Source organism: Notamacropus eugenii, chromosome 3 (genome assembly GCF_028372415.1).
Source record: "Notamacropus eugenii isolate mMacEug1 chromosome 3, mMacEug1.pri_v2, whole genome shotgun sequence".
Lineage (NCBI taxonomy): Eukaryota > Metazoa > Chordata > Mammalia > Diprotodontia > Macropodidae > Notamacropus > Notamacropus eugenii.
This window is the reverse complement of record NC_092874.1, coordinates 42393117-42417093: the sequence shown is the minus strand read 5'-3', so window position 1 is coordinate 42417093 and position 23977 is coordinate 42393117. Positions and strand designations below refer to the sequence as shown.

Here is a 23977-nt window from a genome sequence, read left to right as displayed (position 1 = left end):
ACATGTGGAGGAGCCCAGAGTGCCTGGGAGTTTGAGGGATGTAGGGTTCTAGAGGGCTGGGATGGAAGTAAGAAGGGGGGTAGTTCTTCACACTGAGTAACTCATCTACTTGGGGAATGCAGAGTGAATAACAGGTAATAAAGTGCAGGCTTCTCAGAGTCAAATACGTCTAAACAATGTGGGGAAAAGATCATTTAGAATGATTTCTACCTTCTGATCTCCCTGGACCATCTGTAAATCTCTCAGTGCTCGCTCCAGTTTTGATTTTTCATCCAATGCATTTGTAGCCTGTCATAAAGAGGAAACAGAAATGTACAGTCATGTAAGCTGCAACTAACTTTTTTAGTAATTTTGTTAAGAAATTTTGAAGTTACCTGCAATTCTATGGTCTTTATCTTTGATCTCATTTTTTCATTCTCTTCCTGAAGTCTTATAATTTCCTTTACAAGTAAAGAAAAAGAGTGCTAATTTTAAAATTTAATACAATCAGATTTTTTTTAAACCAAAACAAGACAAAAAACATTTTATTCAAATGAGCTTCAAACTCAGCAGTGAATTTCTTCTACTGATGTGAACAGCCAACCTCCCTGAGATATTCATTATTGTGACAGTGTTACTTTGTGAACATTTTACCAAAATAATTTCTGCAAAGCTTTAAGTTTCAATTGGAAATGTGGAATAAAAACTATTATATTGAGACATTAAAGGCACTTCAATAACAATAGAATCTGTTTCTGAGTGTGTCAGTGACTCTGCTGTGCCCATTGTTCTAAAAGTGATAATTCCTGCTGGGGTAGTCTTTCTAGCATGTATGCATGATTAAACTTTTTTTTTTATTGAATTATTTTGTTTTCAGTGTTCAGCAATCACTTCCATATATCTTAGATTTCTTTCCAGTCCCTCCTCCTCATCCCCCCCCCATTTCCCCAATCCCTCCCTGAGATGGTGTACGATATTATATAGGTTCTACATGCACATTCCTATTAAATACATGTGGCACCGAAGATTTAAAATGAATGGGAGAAGCCATAAAACAAAACAAGACAAAACATAATACAAAAGGAAATGGTCTGTTTCTATCTGAGATCCAATTCCATAGTTCCTTCTCTGGACATGAAAGGCATTTTGCCTCAAGAGTCCATTGGAAATTTTTTAAGTCCATGCATTTCAAAGAAGTACTAAGTCTACCAGAAATCCTCACACACTGTGGTTGTTGCTGTGTACAAAGCTCTCCTGGTTCTGCTCCTTTCACTCAGCATCGGTTCATATAAGTCTTTCCAGGCTTCTCTGAAGTCTTCCTGTTCACTGTTTCACATAGCACAATAGTATTCCATTACATTCATATACCACAATTTATTCAGCCATTCCCCAATTTATGGACATCCCCTTGATTTCCAGTTTTTGGCCACCACAAAGAGAGCTGCTATAAATATTTTTGTACATGTGGGACCCTTTCCCATGTCTATGATCTCTTTCAGATAAGAGTCCCAGAAGCGATATTGCTGGCTCAAAGGGTATGCACATTTTTGTAGCCCTTTGGGCATAGTTCCAAATTGCTCTCCAGAATGGTTGGATCAGCTCACAGCTCCACCAACAATGAATTAGTATTCCAACTCTCCACATCTTCTCCAACATTTATCATCTTCCTGTTTTGTCACGTTAGCCAATCTGATAGGTGTGATGTGGTGCCTCAGAGTTGTTTTGATTTTCATCTCTCTAATCAATAGTGATTTAGAGCATTTTTTTATATGATTATAGATAGGTTTAATTTCTTCCTCTGAAACCTACCTGTTCATATCCTTTGACCATTTATCAACTGGGGAATGACTTGGATTCTTGTACATTTGACTCAGTTCTCTACATATTTTAGAAATGAGGCCTTTATCACAGACAATTGTTGCAAAAATTCTTTCCCAGTTTTCTGCTTTCCTCCTAATCTTGGTTGCACTGGATTTGTTTGTGCAAAACTTTTTCAATTTAATATAATCAAAATTATCCATTTTGCACTTCATAATATTCTCTATTTCTCGTTGGGTCATAAAATTTCTCTATAAATCTGACAAATACACCATTCCTTGCTCCCCTAATCTGTTTATAGTATCAATCTTTATACCTAAATCATGTGTCCATTTGGACTTTATTCTTGTGTACTGTGTCAGGCATTGGTCTATGCCCAGTTTCTGCCACACTGTTATCCAGTTTTCCCAGCAATTTTTGTCAGTATTATCTCAGAAGCTAGAATCCTTGGGTTTATCCAACAGTAGATTGCTATATTCATTAACTACTCTGTCTTGAGTACCTAACCTATTCCACTGGTCTACCCCTGTTTCTTAGCCAGTACCAAGTGGTTTTGATGATTGCTGCTTTATAATACAATTTGAGATCTGGTAAGGCTAAGCCACATTCCCTAACATTTCTTTTCGTTAGTTCCCTTGATATTCTAGACCTTTTGTTCTTCCAGATGAATTTTGGTATTATTTTTTCTAGCTCTAGAAAATAATTATCTGGTAGTTTGATTGGTATGGCACCGAATAAGTAAATTAATTTAGGCAGAATTGTCATTTTTATTGTATTGGCTCGGCCTACCCTTGAGCAACTGATGTTCTTCCACGTACTTAGATCTATTTGTGTGAAAAGTGTTTTGTAATTGTGTTCATATAGTCTCTGGGTTTGTTTTGGCAGGTAGACTCTCAGATATTTTATGGTGTCTACCATAGCTTTAAATGGGATTTCTCTTTCTATCTCTTGCTGTTGGGCTTTTTTAGTGATATGTAGAAATGCAGATGATTTATGTGGGTTTATTTTGCAACCTGCGACTTTGCCAAAATTGTTTATGATTTCAAGTAGTTTTTTACTTGATTCTCTGGGATTCTCTAAGTATATCATCATATCATCTGCAAAGAGTGATAACTTAGCTTCCTCTTTGCCTATTCTAATTCCTTCAATTTCTTTTTCTTCTCTTATTGCTACAGCTAGCATTTCTAACAGTGGTGATAATGGACATCCTTGTTTCACCCCTGATCTTATTGGAAATGCATCTAGCTTGTCCCCATTGCATATAATGCTTGCTGATGATTTTAGGTAGATACTAATTTTTATTTTATGGAAAGTTCCATTTATTCCTATGCTTTCTAGTATTTTCAAGAGGAGTGGGTCTTTTATTTTCTCAAAAGCTTTTCCTGCATCTATTGAGATAATCATGTGGTTTCTGTTAGTTTTGTTGTTGATATGATCAATAATGCTAACAGTTTTTCTAATATTGAACCAGCCCTGCATTCCTGATATAAATCCTACCTGATCATAATGTATTATTATTGTGGTAAGTTGCTGTATTCTTTTTGCTAATATCTTATCTAAAATTTTCCCATCTACATTCATTAGAGAAATTGGTCTATAGTTTTCTTTCTCTGTTTTGGCTCTTCCTGGTTTAGATATCAGAACCATATTTGTATCATAAAAAGAATTTGGTAGGACTCCTCCTTCCCCAATTTCCCCAAATAGTCTATATAGTATTGGAATTAACTGTTCTTTAAATGTTTCATAGAATTCACTTGTAAATCCATCTGGCCCTGAAGATTTTTTCCTAGGGAGCTCATTGATGGCTTGTTCAGCTTCATTTTCTGAGATAGGGTTATTTAAGTACTCAACTTCCTCTTGTTAATCTGGGCAATTTATATTTTTTTAATAAAGTCATCCATCTCATTTAGATTGTTGAATTTATAGGCATACAGTTGGGCAAAGTAATTTCTAATTATTGTTTTAATTTTCTCCTCATTGGAAGTTAGTTCATTCTTTTCATTTTTGATATTGGTAATTTGGTTTTCTTCTTTTTTTAAAATCAAATTGACCAAAGGTTTATCAATGTTATTGGTTTTTTTTCATAAAACCAACTCTTAGTTTTATTTATATTTCAACAATTTTCTTAATTTCAATTTTATTAATCTCTCCTTTGGTTTTCAGTATTTCTAATTTGGTATTTACTTGGGGATTTTCAATTTGTTCTTTTTCTAGCCTTTTCAGCTGTATGCCCAATCTCTTCTTTCTCTATTTTATTCATGTAGGCACTCAAAGAGATAAAACTTCCCCTAAGAACTGCTTCTGCAGTATTCAATACCATTTGGTAGGTTGTCTCATCATTGTCATTCTCTTGAATGAAGTTGTTGATTGTTTCTATAGTTTGTTGTTTAACCCACTCATTCTTTAGGATTAAATTGTTTAGTTTCCAATTAGTTTTTGGTTTATGTTTCCATGGCCTTTGATTACATATAATTTTTACTGCATTATAATCTGAGAAGGATGCACTGACTATCTCTGCCTTTCTGCACTGGATTGTGAGGTTTTTATGGCCTAGTACATCGTCAGTTTTTGTATACGTGCCACGTACTGCTGAGAAAAAGGTATATTCCTTCCTCTCCCCATTCAATTTTCTCCAAAGATCTATCATATCTACCTTATCCAGAGTTTTATTCACCTCCTTAACTTCTTTCTTGTTTATTCTGAGGTTAGATTTATCAAGTTCAGAGAGGGGGAGGTTGAGGTCCCCCACTAGTATATTTTGGCTGTCTATTTCTCCCTGTAACTCGCTTAACTTCTCTAAGAATCTGGATGCTATACCACTTGGAGCATATGTTTAGTAATGAAATTGCTTTGTTGTTTATGGTGCCTTTTAACAAGATATACTTTCCTTCCTTATCTCTTTTGATTAGATCTATTTCTGCTTTTATTTTGTCTGACATTAGAATTGCTACTCCTGCTTTTTTTACATCAGCTGAAGCACAAAATACTCTGCTCCAATCTTTTACCTTTACCCTGTGTGTATGCCACCCCCCCGACCCAGCTTCAAATGTGCTTCTTGTAAATAACATATTGTTAGATTAAGGTTTTTAATTCATTCTGCTATCAGAATGTCTCCGTTTTATGGGAGAGTTCATCCCATTTACATTCACAATTATGATTACTATCTGTGTCTTTCCCTTCATCCCCTTTCCCTTTGTTTATACTTTTAGTTCTCCCTTTTCCTTTCCCCTCCACAATAGTTTTAATTTTTGACCACCCCTCCCTCAGTCTTCCCTTCCTTGTTTCATCCCCCCTCCCTTTTAATCCCCTTTTCCCTTATTACTTCTTCCTTCCCTTTTAGCCTCCCCTCCTTTTTCTTTCCCTCTTTCCCTCCTACTGCCTATAGAGATAGAAGTATTTCTATACTTAACTGAGTTTGTTGTACCTTCCTTGAATCCAATCAGATGAGAGTACCTCTCAAAAAATGCTCATCTTCCTGCCCTCTTTCCCTCTACTGTATATTTTTGTGCCTCTTCCTGTGATGGAATTTATTTTTTTTTTCTGTCTCCTCCTTTTCACATCTCCCACTATAATCCATTTACATCCTTAAATCACATTTGTTATCATCACATCATTTAATTTCTACCCACTCCCTCTGTGTATATCCCTTTTATATTTCATAATATACAATTCTCAAGATTAACAAGTATCATCTTCCCTTATAGGGATGTAAACAATTTGCCCATATTGAGTAACAAATTTCTTTTACCCATTTACCTTTCTATGCCTCTCTTGAGACCTGTGTTTGAAGATCGAATTTTCTATTAAGTTCTAGCCTTTTCATCAGGAAGGTCTGAAAATTCTTTATTTCACTGAATGTCCATCTCCTTACATGAAATATTATGCTCACTTTGCTGGGTAATTAATCCTTGGTTGACGTTTCAGCTCCTTTGCCTTACAGAATATCGTATTCCAATTCCTTCGATCTTTTAATGTAGAAGCTGCAAGGTCCTGTGTGATCCTGACTATAGCTCCTCGATATTTGAACTGTTTCTTTCTGGCTGTCTGTAGTATTTTCTCCTTCACCTGATAGTTCTGGAATTTGGCAATGGTACTGCTTGGTGTTTGGGATCCTTTTCAGAAGGTGAACAGTGGATTCTTTCGATGACTATTATGCCCTCTGGATCTAGAACTTCTGGGCAATTTTCTTCGATGATTTCTTGGATGATATTGTCCAGGCTCTTTTTTTCATCATGGCTTCCTGCTAGACCAATAATCCTTAGATTTTCTCTCCTGGATCTATTTTCCAGGTCAGTTGTTTTTCCAATGAGATATTTTACATTTTCTTCTATCTTTTCATTCTTTAGATTCTGTTTGACTGATTCTTGATGTCTCACAGATTCATTAGCTTCTACTTGCCCAATTCTAATTTTGATCAAATTGCTTTCTTCAGTTAACTTTTGCATCTCCTTTTCCATCTGTCCAATTGTTCCTTTTAAGGAGTTATTTTCTCCAGTAAGGTTTTGTACTTCCTTTTCCATTTGCCTAATTGGCCTTTTAAATTCTTCTGTGTTTTTTTAGTCATATTTTTAAAGTCACTGGTCAGTTCTTTTTCCTATTTCTCTAATTTGGCTTTTAAAGTCCTTCGTGAGCTCTTCCAAGAAGGTTTTTGTGCTTCAGACCAGTTCATATTCCTTCTGAAGTTTCAGACGGGAGTACAGTCTCAATGCTGACCTCTCTGGTATCTGTGTTTTGGTCCTTGTCCCCACAGAAAGATTCTATGGCCTTTTCTTTTCTGCTTCCTACTCATGATAATCACTCCTTTCCTGGTTTTTAATGTAGATTTCTGCATTTGGGACACAGGGGGCTCTGTCCCACAGTTCTTGTGCCTAAAATTTGAGGCTTTGTGTGTTGTGGCCTCTGGTTCTTTCAGCTAGAAACTAACATGCTGAAGCTCACCTGGTGCTGAGCTGGCTGGTGTTGGAAAGCAGAGGTCAGGTGAGGTCTTTTTGAGTTTCCCTCGCAGTTACTGTGGAGCTAGCTCATTAAGTGGAGGGGAGGGGTAGTCTGGCCACAGGAGGTCTCCTCTGCTGAGCTACAGCATAGGCAAGTTCTGTGGTTGTCAATCTCATCTACACTAGTGTCTTCCCAATTTCCCTGGGGTGCTGAGGCATGCCTGGGGTCCTGGTGTTGGCAGATGCTGGCTTCACCCCCCTGGGGCTCAGGATCTTCTCCTGGTTTATTGAGGTGGGGCTGTCTGGGACAGCTCTGATCCTGCATTGGTCCCCTTCAGCCACAGCAAGAGGGACCCTCCTTAGCGATCTTCCTAGCTTCACAGGCCAAATTCTCTGGTATCATCAAGGTCAAAAAGGGGAGGGAGAGAGCAATTACTGATCACTCTGCCATCTTGGCTCCTGGAACCCCAGATTTTTTTAAATACCAGAAATTATTTTCCTAATTTAAAAAAATCAATTTACAAAATATTTCCATAGCTAAAAAAATTCTGTATATTGGTTCTATCAGTCACAACAACCATTCTCCATTTTCCCAGGTCAGAAATACTGGAGGCATCATACATTTTTCTCTCCATCACATCTATAAAGTCTTATCAAGTCCTATCTTTCCTTGTCTTTGCAATGTTCCTATGATTCTCCTTTCACATCTATCCTCACTATCAGTGCCCTCCAGGCTCATGGCTAAGAGTTTCTCATTCCTTACTGCTCTGTCCATCTCCATAGTCTCATTACCTTCGATCCATGCTGAATGCCAATGCCAGACAGAGTGTCCTAAAATACTGCTGTTACCATGTCATTCATGCTCTTAGCCACAGACCTGCAGTGCTTCCAGATTACAGAAATCTAGATGTTACTATTAAGAACAAATAGGCACTTTGGTGGAATTCAGATATTTAATGAATGTAACAACTGTTTTCTCTGCAACTTATTCCCTGCCTTCCACAGCTACGTTTACATCTGAAAAGGATTCTCTTAGCGTCACAAGCAAAGCTTCCAGTATGAGTAGGTTTAAAAAAAAAACAAACCCAAAATAAACCAAAGGCTTAAAGAAACCCTTAATTTTTTTTAAACAGGTAAAGATCTCCCTGCCAGAGCACCATGAATCCTGTATGTGGTCTTCAAGGCCCTCTGTAATTTTATTTTCCACTACTTCCCAGAATATAACCAGTCAAATAAGCATACTCAGTGTGCTCTAGAACATTCACCCCATGCCTCTGCTCATGCTGTTTCTTCTGCCTAGACTGCCCTCCTTGGGCTGTCCAAATATTATTCATCCAGTAAAGAAAGCCCAGCTCCATTCCTCCCTCCTCTGTACTTTGAGACCCCATGAATCACTGCCTTCTCCAAACATTTCCCACATGTGGTGTCAGGAATCAAATGGTCAGCACTTACTTGTCCCCTAATTAACCCATGCTCATTGCTTCTACCTCCCCAGCTACACTGTTTATACCATAGAAGCCAATTATATTTACATATAATACTGGGAACACATAAGATACTGAGCAAATATGTGTTGACTGATGATTGAATAACATGACAAATAAGAAATTGTGAAATACCTTAGAGAACTAAAAGATAATAATCTCATTGTTATCACAGTGAAAAGACAGAATGTTCAAATGCATATGGATACATAGCTCAAATCCCAAGGTTACAATCACTGCAGCACTTACCTCACCCCCTGGTCCTGTTAGGTATATTCCCTCTTCTGGGCTACTGGGATATCATCTGATACATTAGGATCACAAAGATCCTATATGATCAGGGAACCCAACATGTAAAGCATCTCTATGGCTGGACCTAACTGCCAAGTAGTGACTTGGGCACCAACACTAGAATTAGCTGATTTCAAATCCCCTATAAAATGATGGTAAACTTACCTTGTTTAGGAGCTCTGATGTTCCACCTTCATTAAGTGGAACAAGTCTTGATGGCTTCACGTTCTCTGAACTGGACTAAAAATTTAATTAAGAAAATGAAAATGGAATAGAATAAAATGTTTATGATCTCTAAAATTAAGTGGCCTTTCATATGTTGTAAGTCATAATAATAATAGCTAACACTTATATAATGTTTTGAGGTTTGCAAAGAGTTTTACATATACCATCTCATTTCATCTTCACAACTCTGTAATGTCAGTACCATTATTATCCTCATTTTACAGCTGAAAAAACTGAGGCTGAGAGAGGAGAGGTGCCTTGCTCAGGTCATATGGCTGGGAAGGTCCTAGGTCAGGATTTGCACCAAGGTCTTCCTGACAAGCCCTGTACTCTAGATCTTGGACCACCAAGCTGCCCAGTAGCAAATGGGACTATCTATTATTAACAGTTCAACCCAGTGGTCTATCATCTGAAGGTCAGCCTGGACAAGTTTGCGCAGGCTCATCTTTGAAGATGCAAGATGATGGAATTTCTGCTATAGAAATTCCCCTAAAGTGAGAAGGGGACACTATCAATCTATGTTGGTGAAGGGAATATCCACCTCAGTGAAATCCCAGAGCCTTGAAATACTGAAAAAGTGGTGGGGCCACGGATAAACAACTCCAGGCAGCATCGGTGATGTGCCTGAGGACTCATTAGAGGGAAAGGGAGTGGAAGAGAGGAAAGAAAAAGAAGAGGTCCATGTGGTACATGATGTGAAGGCATCACCGATAACTGCTTGTAGGATTTAATAAAAGCTTAATTAATATTTGTTAACTGACCCTGTATTGCCCTTTATTTTTGAGAATGGCTATAGGAAAGGACCTCATTTTGCATATTACTTTACTGCTCTTCAGATAAAGAAAAAAAATCAATTACCCAAATCTGTGACACCCTTTCATTTTTACAGTTTTATTGTTTACAAAGTGCTTTCCTATAAACAGAATATTCCTTTAATTTTGTTTTACTATTTATAGCTTTAAAATATAGATACATAATATAGATATGCATACGTGTGTATGAATGAATTTATACATAAAAACACACCCACACATTTGCTTATAGCAGCAGCCCTTTGAAGCAACAGCTCAGTGCAGTGGGAGAAGTGATGGACTGAACACCCAAAAACACGAGCCAAAGCTTGGCTCTGCCACGGATTTTCTGGGTGATGTTGGGCATGTTTCCCCTCTTGAGGCCTCAGTCACCTTGTCTGCAGCCCCTAGAGCACGTTCCAGGTCACCCAGAGATCAGCAGAGCTGAGGCCTAGGCCTGCGGTCTCTGTTGCTGCCTCTTGTGATGAACAGCATTATTAATCTAAACAGTTCAATTTCCAAAAGAGCTCTGAGAAATTACTTATTCTGTACTTTATAATTTACTTCTCTTCCACATACAGTAATATTTCAGTTATATAATGGGGGAAAAAGTGTTTTGTTTAGCCTGATTTTCCAGCTGACAGTCAATTTATTTTGTCAATGACATTTCCTTGTCTTTACCAAGGATGTCTTGATATCAACTCAAAAAAGCCTCCCAGTTGATCTTCCAAATGTTATTTTAACATTGTAGTACATTCTAGCTGTGTGACCCTGGGTAAGTCACTTAACACTAATTGCCTTGCGCCCCCCCCCTCCCCAAAAAAACCCCCACCAATTACAGCACATTGAAGAGGCCTGAGAAAAATAAAATTAGGAGATACTCTGAAGGCTAAATTGAATAAATCTTGAAGAAAAAAATGAAAAGCCTTTCTTTAAAACACCACACAAAAACCAGAAGGTTTCAGAAGTCATTGAAAAATTATAAGTATTTCAAAAGTAAAGTTTAATTAGAAATGTTAGAAGCCATGGGTGCTTCGGTAAAACAATGAGGTAATTATTAAAGCATTTCATAAAATAAATGATAAAATGTCAATTTCAAGCTATCAGTAATAATCATCACATTCACATAGTGGCTTCCTTACAACAACCCCGTAAGCTGGTATTTGTAACATTGTCATCTTATCTCCCATAGCAACACAAATAGGAGACACTGAAGGCAGGATTCAGACCAAAACCGCACTCCTAAGATCTGGGGTCTTTCCATTTTGTCATGCTGCCTTTCAAGATTTGATCTCTCAGCCAACTGAAAAAGGTTGAGAGAGAAGGGATCAAGTTCCTTGGAAAATGAAGGGCCAGTGTTACGGTAAGGAAGTACTTGCCAGAGCAGACAGCAGGTTCCCTCCCCTATTCAGCTGATTTTATGATTTTTGATATAAGCATATTTTTCCAGTGTGATTTTTAAAGCTTTCTTGCCTTATATAAAAGATTTAAAAGGAAGCTTTTGAGCTCTTCTTTGACTTTCTAGTTTAGACTTCAGGGTTCATTGTGGCAGAGGGGGCTTGGATTAAAGGCTTGGGTATTTTCTAGAAAGTTGGTACTCAGGGAAATGATGCAATCATGAGCTTTTTTGTTATGTAGTGTCACAAACAAGCACTCTAAATATGCATGTGTTGCACAAGTACACATGCACATGTATGCACGCACGTGTGCGCACACACACACACACACACAATGGTAATATAAACAGAGATTCGTTCCCATCTCTGGAAATGAACCAGTGATGCAAGAACTCACTGAGCTGGAGGGGGAGAGAGATTTGTCAGAAAAGAAACACAGTCGAAGCTGAAATTCAGGGCATGAGATTATACACCCTAAGAATGGGCTTGGCTGAGAACAGGTTATTGGTGTCAGATGCAGGCGGGGATATTCAAAGTTCTCAGAGTCCCTCATTGATGCTCGGGTAAGGGGAGCATCTTACAAGGACCATAAGGTCCCTGCAGGCAAATTAAGAATGCATACAACCACTAAGCAGCAAGGCTTATCTGTCTGACCCAGAGTTACCAAGGCCTCTATGCTTCTATGGTCCTTAGGACCACTTAGTCTGAGTGCCTCCATATTAGAGTTCTATTGTTATAAATCTATCAAACAATCACATGTCAAAAATATTAAGTTTATAATTATTACACTTGAACATACTCATAGATTACCTAAGGGTTAGGACTGGAAGCAAGCCAGGGAAGAAGAGAAGGGAGGACCGAGGGATGGGGAGGAGGGGAGGACCAAATACTAATATTGGGGTTTTGAATAATCAAACTTTACCTTTTTATTTGAAGTGGTAAATTCTGCTTTTTCAAATTCTGCAACTTGTTCTAATAACTCTCTTGAAGAAACAAATAAAAATGCTTAAGCAACATATAAATCCTATAATATACAAGAATACAAAGACAATTTCTTCAAAGTTTCTATTTACAATAACAAAGCCACTGTAAAGAGACTGGCTGATGCCACAGCCTCATGACAATGCAATGACATAAAGAGTTGCCTGGGGCCTAGCCAAGTCTACCCATCTTCTTGTATACCTCACTTACTCCTGGAGTAGAGCAGGGTGAACAAAATGCTGCCATGATTTTTTCATGTGCCATCATTTTATGTAAACAGAGAGAGGGGTGAGGAGCAGGGCCTGGGGCTTTGTTCCCATACGGAACTCCCAGGGGAGGAAACTCCCTCCATCCACATGGGTAGGTCTCCATCTCCCTAACTTGCAGTCTGGTAACTAGGGGCAGCTAGGTGGTGCAGTGGAGTCAGGAGGACCTGAGTTCAAATCTCACTTCAGACACTTGACACTCACTAGCTCTGTGACCTTGGGCAAGTCACTTAACCCCAACTGCCTCATCCTGGGTCATCTCCACTCATCCTGATGAATATCTGGTCACTGGGTTCAGATGGCTCTGGAGGAGAAGTGAGGCTGGTGACCTGCACAGCCCTTCCTCACTCAAAACAAAGTCAAGTGCAAGTCATGTCATCATTTCTCTGATGGCATGGTCTTCTCTGGCAAGAAGGATGAACACACAGGTCTGGGCACTGAGAACTAAGTGACTCACCCAAGGCTCTTGTGGTCTGCGTGTGCCACAAGCGATCAAAAGCCAAATCTCTCTCATAAACAGACACACAAATAGCAATGGGCAGCATTTATGGCTGTCACCTAGTGTGGTCCTCACAACCACCCTGGGAGGGAGGTGGCTAGTATTGTTGTTGTTCAGTCACATCTGACACTTCCTGATATATTTTGGGCTTTTTTTGGCAGAGATCCTGGAGTGGTTTTTCCATTTCCTTCTCCAGCTCATTTTACAGATGAGGAAACTGAGACAAACAGGATGAAGTGACTTGTTCAGGGTCACACAGCTAATGAGTGTCTGACATCTTTGAACTCAGGTCTTCCTGACTCCAGACCCAGGACTCTACCCACTGAGCCACCAAGTTGCCTTCAAATGAAGTGCTATGATTATCCTTATTTTACAGATGATGAGTCTGGTAGATAATAACAACTGAGGAAACAATCTAAGCTATACGATTTATTAGCAAAACAGATATAATAAATGGGACAATGGACTACCCAGTCAGCCCAAAGACCCCAGAGACAGAGAAATAGATCTTTATGTATTAAAAAAAATCAAATAAGACCAATTAATTAAAAAAAAACAATTAACCAGGATACAAGATTAGATAATCTGATTTCCAATTTGAGGAGAGACTGGGGGCTTTCTAAGTTGAGGGGGAGAGAGTGAACAGGTGTAATTTCCTGAAATCAGAAAAAGAGGTGTCCCACTCCCCTCAAGCGTTCATATTCAATCAAAGGAATATGGAAACAATGAGTGATCAGTTTGAGGTCAGTTTTCAGATAAGACATGTGGATTGCCTGAGATGCACAATTGTGAGAAAACTTGCATCAGTCTGGATCTGACAGAGTTTCTGGTCCATTTCTAAGCAGCAGAGAGAGGTGTCCAGCTTCCCAGCCATTCAGGGCTAGATTCAAACAATGCAGGGAAGTTTCCTCCTAATTCTCACAACTGAATAAAAGTTTTCTCACAAGACAAATTGGACTAGGCCCATAACCGAATAGAAAGGGAACTGAGCTAGCTCTAGAACTAAGTCACAAGATAGAGTCAGTGTGGTTCACTCATAACCCACAGAACATTGAGGCTGACAGAGGTTAAGTGACTTGCCCAGGGTCACATAGCTAGTGTCTGAGGCCACATTTGAACTCAGGTCTTTCTGACCAGTACTCTGTTCACTGTGCCACTTAGCTGTCTAAATAAATCCTAGTGCAGTATTGGAAAGATGTAATAACTTATCAGCAATCCATGTAACATTAATGCAGAATTATTAACTCTAAAGTATTTGTGCCCAGATAATGCACTTTGTGGATAATAAGTTTTCAGTTGAGGCAGATAACTTTCCCCAACCCCGCTCCCGCCCCCCAATCTCTTCCACACCGGTCAGTTTCTTAGAAGTGCTCCCAACTATTCTGAAGTTTTTTGTCTCAATCCCTGTCTTGTATCTCTCAACACTAAATACTCTGAAGGCAGTTCTTTATACTTAATGCTATTAGATTAGATTTAGTCAAAACATTTAATTTACCTGAGATCCCAACAAGATCACTAGTATCAATCAAAGAGATCAAGAAGATTGACAATTCCATGTGATTTTACTAATGTGTCTGCTAGTTTTCAGATGACCAAAAACTATTTATGTACCACTTTATTTTTAAGGACAAATTGAGAGTTTCCTAAAGCTACTTATAAGAAAAAAGAACCTCTGAAACAGATGACATCTTTTACATCTTTCTAATGATGTTCTCTTTAGAAAAAGTTATCAAATATTTAATGACCTTTATCTTTTAGATGATTTGTATAAAACAGAGATAACAAAGATTCTCACAGTTTAAGAGATCAGCATAATCTGGTACCTATGCAAATATCTCTTCCTCTTGCCCTACTGTCTTCACACACACTAAAAGAAAATCAGGTCAACAATAAGACACCTTTCTTAGGGAAATACTATAGCTTGCTATGCTTATAATCACAGGTGTAAATGACATTACCGATTTTCCAGCTCTGAGATGTCTGTCTGTAGCTTAAGGTACCACTTCTCTGCCTGTGAAAACAGCTGTCGAAGAAGCAACACATTGGTACAGGAAGTATTGATGAGCTCGGACTCTATTTCACTATGAACCACAGTCTGTAATTCATTCAGAACTTCGCTTACTTCATCCATGGTAAAGGTCTCATCAACCAGTCTAAATTTAAAAAAGAAAAGAACATAAAAAACCACTTTTAAGTAAAATCATCAAAATGATCAACAAAATCGAACCTCATGTCATTTAGCACAGTACTTGGCATATGGAAAAGTGTTTAATAAATACTTTTTTTCAAAAAGAGTAGACTGTAAGTTGAAACACCTTATAAACAACTCCTATTTCAGCAGCACTTTAAGATTTCCTCCCAAAAACACTGAGAGAAGGGTAGTACAAGTATTATCAATGAAGTCATCTAGCATTTGTTGAACGCCTCCCGATCAGGCCCTCCTGATCAGGCCCTGTGTGGAGCACTAGGAACACAAAGAAAGGCACTCATCACTCCCTACTCTCAATTTGTCCATGGGCTAGAGTCTACTAAGGTCCTGGCTGGGGGCCATCTCACTCCCAGGGCTGGGCTTTTTCCACTTAAAGCTGAAGATACATTAGTTTATCCCATCCATTACAGTGATTTGTGGACATATGTATACTCACTCTCTCTCTGCATATTTTAAAAACCATCACTTTTTTCTTTAGTTGAAAAAAAGTTCAAATTTTTTCTCAGATGAGTCTTATTTTTGTGTATTTTAACACTCAATCTCAGCAATTCTTTTTTTGCTGTTTTCTCTTTCTACATAAACAAACAAGAGTGTAAACTACTTAAGTTTTGCTATGTGTGTATGTAAAAAAGTTTAGCTTTCTTTTTAATAGTCTAAAGGCCCCAAGACAGAAAAGGATCCCACTCTGAAGTCTAGTAACAAAATACAGACAGCTAAAACCACAACTCTCTCCTCTTCCCCTTCAGACAAAAAGGCCCTCTTAGGGAGATGAAAATCAATTCTCACACTCAGCTCTCTTGTGATGTCTAGCAGTCTTGGAAAGAGCTGAGAGTTTGGGAGGAGATCCTCTAGAAAACCATCCTTCCTACCCTTCTGAAAATACAACCCAGACATGGGGAAAAAAAATTCCTAAGTTGCTATCCTTCTTCTTCCTTCAGGCTATCTTTTCACTAGTTAGAGTAGGTTCCCTTATCCCTCTCATTCGCCAAAGCATTCTATAAATGTTAGCTCTTCTTGGGCAGGTTAACAACAATCACTCTCATAGCTTTTTCAGGATTTATGGACCCCCATTACCTTGCCACTGATTTTCAAAAAGGTTATTTAGTAAAATCTAACTTGTATCAGGGTATTGTCATGCTGTCATGATTTGGGTTATCCACCAAATGCATCTACCACCTTGACCTTGACTACAATTAATGATTTGCTTATCCAGGAGAAACCAGATGTTTCTCTTACATGAATTTCCTAAATGATAGTCTTATCCCTTTAAGGACCTCACCATTTTAATTCTAACTACTCTTGGTGGAAACCTCTCTGAAACGTTTGCCACAGGAAAGAGAGCACATTGAACATACTTGAATGCTTTCTTGAGTACTCTTAAGTCATCATGAAAACCGTCAGTTCTTATACTCTCCTTCGGATGTGAGCACACAAAGACTAACATCAAACCATTCCAATTACCCAGAGTGGAAGAGAAGGTGCTAACCTGCATTGGTGGAGTTTCCTCATCAAGGACTTCTCTATACCAGTGAAATCACAGGCCAAGTCTTTATCCTTATCCTTAGTGACGCCCCCCCCCCCCCCCCCATCCCTAACCCCATCCCCACCCCAGTGCCACAAGTATAGTAGGCACTTAATAGAGGTGGCTAATTAATTCAGAGCTGTGAAGGACTGCTTTGTCCTACTCAAGACAACAGATTGCTGCACTTTGCTAATTCTGTGCTCATTTTTCAGTTTTCCCATTGCTTATTAGCTGTGTGATCCCAGGCAAGCCATTTCACCATTTGCCTCAGTTTCTCATTTGTAAAATGGGCTGAAAGGGAAAAAAAGGCAAACTACTTTACTTTAGTGTTTTTGCAAGAAAATCCAAAATGGGGTCATGAAGAGTCAGACATGACTGAAAAACAACTCAACAAATTTCCCATTGTAGGCTGTCATGGTATTTACCTCTAGCAAGTCTCCCTTCACCCCATACCTACCACATAATTTCTTGCTTTAATATGTTGTGTGACAAGAAATGAGAGTCTAAGTTGTTGAAATTGTGTGTTAAACAAGAGTTAATATGATAGTTTTTCCTGATTTTGTTTTGTTTTTATAAAGGAGCTACTGTGAGGGTGAATATTGGGAAATAACTGTGGTTTAAAAAAATACATTAATACCGTTTAAAAAAAGAGAATCAACAAAGTTTTGACTGAGGGATTCTTTTATGGAACAAAATAACTGGACTTTGTGATAGCTGTCGATCACTTTGATAGCTGGGGCAGCCATGCACATGGACTTGAACCCACAGAGTGCTGAGGTTTTCAGAAATCTGATCTCTGGATAAATGAGTATTAATGGTACTTTCATTTCACTCTATTGTTTATCCCCACATATGTTTTCATTGGCTTTCATTAACCTTCCAGATCAAATACTAACTTGTCATGGGCTTTAAGACCCTCCACGAATTTGCCCAGCCACAATAACAATTCTCATCTCTTGCAACATAAAAGTCTATGTTGATTTTGTGGTTTCCTCTATCTCTCTAATACACCAACTCTCGACTATTGTTTCCCAGCACAGTGCTCTAAACAATTGAGGCCCTCACTAATAATATTCCAGGAAATACTGCAGTATGCTCCTAGAAGCAATCTTCCCCACTGGTTAATATAAAAGTTCCAATCTCTTCTTGAGTTTAAAATTATTTGCTTATTGTCTTCTGGTACCTGCTTTCCTTGACATCCTGGAAGCAGGAATCTACAGTCTTGAGCCTCAAACCTCTTTTTGAACGGGCAAAACGCATGTAATTGATAATTTCATTTTGATGGTGATCATTTAGACCTAATTCCGCCTGAAAAAAGAGAAAAGGAAAGCTGTTTATTACTTCTGAAATTGACTATAAATTCCATTAAGTATAGGATTATGATAAGAAACCTGCTTCATAGATTTCCACTGCACAACTGCTTTACAGGAAACTCATTTAATGCAAAAAATATTTTAAAAATCATATGGTACAAGTATGGTATACTGGAAAGAACTATGTACTTCAAGTTCAGAGAAATGTGGGTTGGAATTTCACCTCCTCTATTTACAAGCTGGGTAATCATGGGCAAGTCACTTAATTTTTCTGTCTCAATTTCCTCATCTGTGAAGTGGATAATAATACCTGTAGTATCAGTCTCATAGGATTGTTTTGAGACTCTCATGAGATGATGCATGGAAAGCAGTTTGTAAATCTTAAAGTGCTCTCTAAAGTTAGCTATTTTTATAGATTAAGATGAAGAGAATGCTCCAAAATAGATCATGCAACTGCTAGCTTAAAAAGCAGGAGGGGAAATGATACAGAACAAAATGAATTTAAACTATATAACATGAAAAAGAGAAACAAGGGTATAATATAATGGTGATACACTAAAATATTAAATATCTAACAATATTTTACTTGCATGTACCAAAACTCTGACAGTGAAATTCACAAGACCTTAACAGTAATATAAGTAACGGACATTATAAAAATATGACCAATGTAGACTAACAATAAAGGCTTCGTATATTTCAACTGCTTACTCAACAAGCAGGGAATAAAAACCAGATGGTTAGAATACCTGTGATCTTCTTCCTGCCTCTCTCCCACCTACACCCTAAGGAAGATAATCTATATCTACAGATCTGAGCTAAGCTGATCTGGCTAAGAGCGAGTATCTCAAACATGCATCAGCCCTCTCTCTACAACCAGCCCAAACCCAGGTCTCCACCAGCCACCTGGATCAGCAGAACTAGACATTGCTCAGCCATAGATGTAAAATCCCATCCCCTCATTCCCATTCTCCCTCTCTCTTAGGGACTGAGAATGCAACAGGACCCTGGCTATAGTGAAAGCCGTGAAAATTTACTGCCTTGTGGCTCCACTTAGTACAGCTGTGCTTCTGAGGTTATAGGCTCACTAGACCACAGCTCCCTTCCCTCCCTCCCTACACCACTCCCTGCTCTCTCATTCCCATCCCTCTGGTTCCCTTCCCTATTTTATAATGTGACCTCAGAACTCCTTCCTTCCCATTAGACCCTGTGTCCTCTCCTAAGAAATGTCCTTCTCTATATTTTGCTTTTACTTACCTATGTACCTGTTTTCCTCAGAGCATAAACAAACTCTTTGAGAAAAAATGGGAGAAGCAGAGAATGCACATTCTTTTCAAATGCACATTCTTTTTGGAGCGCAAAGCAAAACTAATCCCATAGGAATTCATGAAAAGCTCTGGGGAATTCCAAAAGGTATAATAATGTGGGCCCTATTTTCAAACTACAATGTAATAAAATTAATTTTTTTTTAATGTGTAAAGATAAAAACCACTAAAACATTAAAACAACAATTGGGTTAAGTCAGAAAACTATAATTATAATTAAAAGATAATAAAAATAATACTATAAACCAAAAGCAACAGAATGCCGTCAAAACAGTTCTGAGGCAAATTTCAGCATTTCAAGGGAAATCAGAACTAACTGAATTAAGCTGGATCCTAAAGACACCATGAAAAGAAGAAAGAGTAAGTCAAAGCAAAGTAGTAATGTGATAGAAAAAAATAAAAGAGCATAAATAAATAGAAAATGAAGTGACAAGTAATATCAAGAACTTTTTTTTTTTTTGCTAAAAGACCAACAAAATCAGCAAACCATTAGTAGACAATCAAAACAGGAGAGAGAAAACACAAGTCACAAGGTCAAAAATTAAAAGAGTTCTCAAACACTAAAAAATAAAAAAAGGATTTAATAGGGAATAAATATATGCTAGCAAGTTAGAGAAATTAAGTGGATGGCGATTTGCAAAGATAGAAAATAATAAAAACTGAAGCAACAAGAAATTGATAACAAATACTTCAATGAAATGGGAAAAAATAAGACAAGTTGTCACTGAATTATGACCACCTCCACCTCCCAAAAACCCAAATTCAGTCCTGAAGAGTTCATTAGGGTTATTTTTAAAAAATGTTCAAAGAACTACCAGACTCCACAACGTGTGCCCAAATAGAGGGAGAGATGGAAGGTAGTGCAATGCCTTTCCTATGGCAAATACAATCATGTTTTTTAAATCTCAAAGAATTTACTTAATGTAGACAGACACAAAGACCTAAATAATATATAGTATAAATACAGAAGCATCTTTTAAAAAGTAGACCTCACAAACAAATTTTATGACAAATATTCCAAGAAAGCTAAGTATTTACAAAAATATATAAACAAAATATTAACGTCCAAATTCCTCTAATACCACTATTTTCAGATGTTGTATGGACACTGCAGTCTCTCATTTCTGTGCCCTTCTGCATTCATTCATATCATAACCACACTCCTTCAGTTCCTCATCACTTCTCAGCAGGCAGAATGCAACAGCTAGGTCATTTTTCTCCCTATTTTTCATCTCTCCTTTTCAACCCATCCTCCACTTACCTACAAAACTGATGTTTCTGAAGCACCAGTTTAAACATCTTCTCAAGAAGCCTCACAGCACCTACTGCTTTCTGGATAAACTAGAGGCAAATCCTCCAAGTGTCTCTCTTTGGCATTTCAAGTCCTTCACAATCTGCCTCTCCCTGTCTCTCCAGGCTGATTACATGCCACTTACCCTCTGGTACTCTACACCCAGTCAAAGCACCCTGCTAGTTACTCCCATACACAACATCTCCTATTCCTCCTTATGTTTTTGTCCAGTCTTTCCTCCAATGTCTGAAATATTCTCCTTCCTGACCTTCATTTCTTGGAACCCCCAATTCCCTTCAAGACTCACTTAACTCAGTCGCAACTTCCTCCCAGAAGTCTCTGCTGAGTCCCTCAGTTAACAATACCCCCTGGTCCCCACTACAATCAGTACATTTATTTTGTATGTACTTATCTGTAAACGTATCTCACTTTTGTATCACTGGTACAATGTCTCGCACTTAGTAGGTACACAAATGCTTGTTGGCTGATTGAAAACATGTTACTTTACTGTATACAAATAGACAAATTTTAGTTTTAAAAAGTAGGCATTATCGAAGTGATCTTGAATTTGGAATGTTATAATAACATCTGTAAGGGAGCCTTAGCTTTTAGGAGCCCTTACCCTGTGACTGAGTGTATTTAATTGTTGAATAAGCAAAAATTCACACACACACTCTAGACCAAGCTATATATCCTACCCAGCGTTCCTACTGCCTCCCCCCTTCCTCGTCTTCTTTGCCAACACCCTGCACATGTTCCTCACCACTCCGTACTTTGCAACCTCTGGGCACAGTAATCAAATTAATATTAGCACAGCTTCTGGAAAGGGTCTGATAATCCTCTACCTTAGGGCTTTGCTCACTATGTTCTACTCTGTGCATGGAAACACCTATTTTATTTAGTATCTGTGATGTTCAGAATTTAAAAGTAAAATAAAAAATGCAAAAATAAAAAAGAGGTAAGGTGGTGAACCTGGTTGACCTGAAGGATGGGGGTACAAAACCTCCACAGAAACAGGAAAATCATGAAGAGAAGATGGTTAGAGAAGGAACATGAAGCTGAAGCCTACGAACTTGTTTTTAAAAATATCTTGATAACTGTATTTCAACATAATTGGTTTCCTTTGTAATCCAGTGTATTTTAGAGTGGTAAAAGCATTCTGAACAAGGGTAAAGAGGCATCCTAGACTGCCAAAGAGGTCCAAGACAAAAGAAAAGATAAAGAAACCCTCCTTTAAAGGGAAAGATACTGAGTTCTCTTTTGGACAGGCCGAGTTTAAGACACAGTATATTCAGTTGGAAATTTCTATTAAGTAAGTAGTTGGTGATGAGGGCTGAAACCCAGGACTGGGACAAGGGCTGGATATTGTATACAGACTTGGGAGTCATCTGCAGAGAGAATATTTGCAAACCGCGAGAACTGATGAGATCCCTGAGAAAAAAGGGCTCAGAAGGGGTCCCTGGAGTTTGCCCCCCGTGGAGAGCGGGCAGCAAAGGAGACCCAAAGGAAGGGGCCAGAAGCGAGGAAGGGAGAGGGGAGCGAGTGGAGACCAGAGCAGACGGCCCTTCCCAGCCGGGCTCGGTGACCACTGGTCTCTTAATCTCACCCCTCGCTGTTTCCTGCGGGGCACACTCTCCCCTCCGGACCTTTGCAGCCCGCCTCCTCCCGATCCACCCCCTCCCACCCGTCCCCGCCGGTCCCCAGCCCCTCCCGGACAGCTCCCCTTCTCCCCACTGGCCGGCGCAGGCTCTCGTGGCTCGTCCCCGGATCATTCCGATGGCCTCCTCCCCTTCCCCCGGGTTTCTTCCCACCCCAATAAAGTCGGGTCCACGACCTCCCTCGCACGTCAGGCTCTCCCCGGGGGCGCGGGGCTTCTCCCGCACGGGCCCAGTCCACCCGCTCTCCCTCTATCGAGGGCGGACCTAGCTATTGACCGTCACGCCCCCCCCCCGCCCCCCACTGGAAGCTAAGTCCCTCGAGGGCAGGGACGGTCTGGGTCTGGTCTTTCCATTCCTTGCCCTGGGCAAAGCGCTGGCACACAGGAGGCGCCAATCACGCACGGAGTGACCGCTCTCACCGCGGCCCGGACCTTCCCGTCACCAGCTCGATCACGCCGCAGTATTCCCGGCGTCTTTAGACGGAGGGGGCGGGGAGGGGACCCGGCCCGGGGGAAGCATTTCCAGGCAGGAATGGGGGTGGGGTGCAGACGGCCGGGATGGAAGGCCCGAGCTTGTCTCCGGGACTCAGGCTGACTCCTCCCTCCCCGTGCCTCAGTTTCCCCCTCGGTAAAACGAAGGGGCCAGCACCGATGCGCGGAGGGCCCTGGCCCGCCCCAGATCCGGGATCCTAGGGCCTCGGACGAGGCGGCCCGTCCAGGCCCGGGCCGGGATAACGGCCCCGGCCCCTCCCCTCCCCCTCCCCGGCGAGCAGCCCCCGCCTCCCCGGCGAGCCCAGGCAGCCTGGGACTCACCATGGCGGCGGGAGTCGGTCAAGCCGAGGGGAGAGGGCCGCAGACGACGACGACACGGCCGGGGGCTGGCAGAGGCCCGCGGAGGGAAGCTGTTTAGAAGCCGCCCGTTGCCATGGAGAACGGAGGCTCGCGACCCCGCCGTCCCTGCGACCTCATTGGTCCCTTCGAATCACATGAGCGGAAATGATCTAGAAGGGATTGACGTCTCCCTCCGCCCCGGTGGCAGAACCTGGTGCGTGCGGGACTTTTCTTCCAGCTGCGCACGCGCGGGCTGATCTTTTGGTCCAGGAGACTCGTTGCCAAGGGTGATTGACAGGCGCAAACCCCATGCGCATGCGCACAGGACCATTCCGCACTCGGCTCGTTTCCCGGTGGGCCAATGGACGGACGGCCTTTATTCTCCCAGGGCTCCAGGCGCACGTGCCACTCGTGCCGTGCCGATGCTCGGTACTAGCCCGGGCCAGCGGCCGTACTCCACTGGAATGTGGGCTCCTCCAGGGCGGTCACTCTTTCATGTTCGGCTTTATACCTCTTAAGCTTAGCACGGTGCCTGGATACAGCAGGAGATTAATAATTGTTTGTGGAGCCCGGGGAGGCTGGAATCAGGCACACCCCAGGGGGTCTAACCTAGCGGGGGGGAGTCTGGAGACTTTTCCGTTAATTGTTATTTCTTAACTAAGAAGTTTTCTGCAAGTTGGAAAATCGGTTTGAAAAATGTGTCACGAATGATGGTGAAAAAAAATCAAACCCCTACTTTAAAACCAAAATTTTAATTTTTATACAGTGTATATTTAAAGTGATTAAAGTTTAAAACCACGCAAGAACTTTGTAACTACCTGGTATATATAAAGATACATGAACACATATGTAACAAATATTCTTTCAAAATTTTAGTTTTTTTATAAGTATTTTTTTAAAAAAAACTCTATATGTACAATCAAAACTACCCATTTTATTTCCAGTAATTTTTCTCTGATTAAAAACTTTTCTCTCCAAATAGGAATTCCTTTTTTATCATTATTCCAGTTACTTTAGCAGTGTTCTGATGTGAATTGCATATAGATTGTTCAAGGACTACTCGGCTAACTAAATTTAGAGAAGCTCTTCCCCTGATTGACTACAAAGTTACAATTTTTTTTAAACCACAGAAACTAAAAGATCATTTAAATTAGAGATAAAAAG

At 40.0% G+C, this 23977-nt stretch overlaps 1 protein-coding gene across 3 annotated transcripts in view; it reads right to left on the bottom strand.

The window, feature by feature from the left end:
* The window catches only part of LZTFL1 (leucine zipper transcription factor like 1), a 32548-nt gene extending 9505 nt beyond the window's left edge, over positions 1-23043 (bottom strand). The window contains exons 1-8 of one of the 3 annotated variants that reach the window (XM_072651383.1): positions 22796-22971; positions 17580-17704; positions 14788-14818; positions 14624-14688; positions 11842-11902; positions 8672-8746; positions 375-440; positions 211-288 (exon numbers count right to left, since the gene is read on the bottom strand). In XM_072651383.1, the coding sequence (XP_072507484.1) occupies positions 211-288; positions 375-440; positions 8672-8746; positions 11842-11902; positions 14624-14688; positions 14788-14818; positions 17580-17704; positions 22796-22798 (504 nt within the window). In that variant the 5' untranslated portion in view covers positions 22799-22971. Of the gene's footprint in view, positions 1-210; positions 289-374; positions 441-8671; positions 8747-11841; positions 11903-14623; positions 14819-17579; positions 17705-22402; positions 22616-22795 lie in introns of those variants that run through there. The other 2 variants (XM_072651382.1, XM_072651384.1) reach the window with 2 other exon arrangements.
* Between the last annotated feature and the right edge of the window lie 934 nt (positions 23044-23977).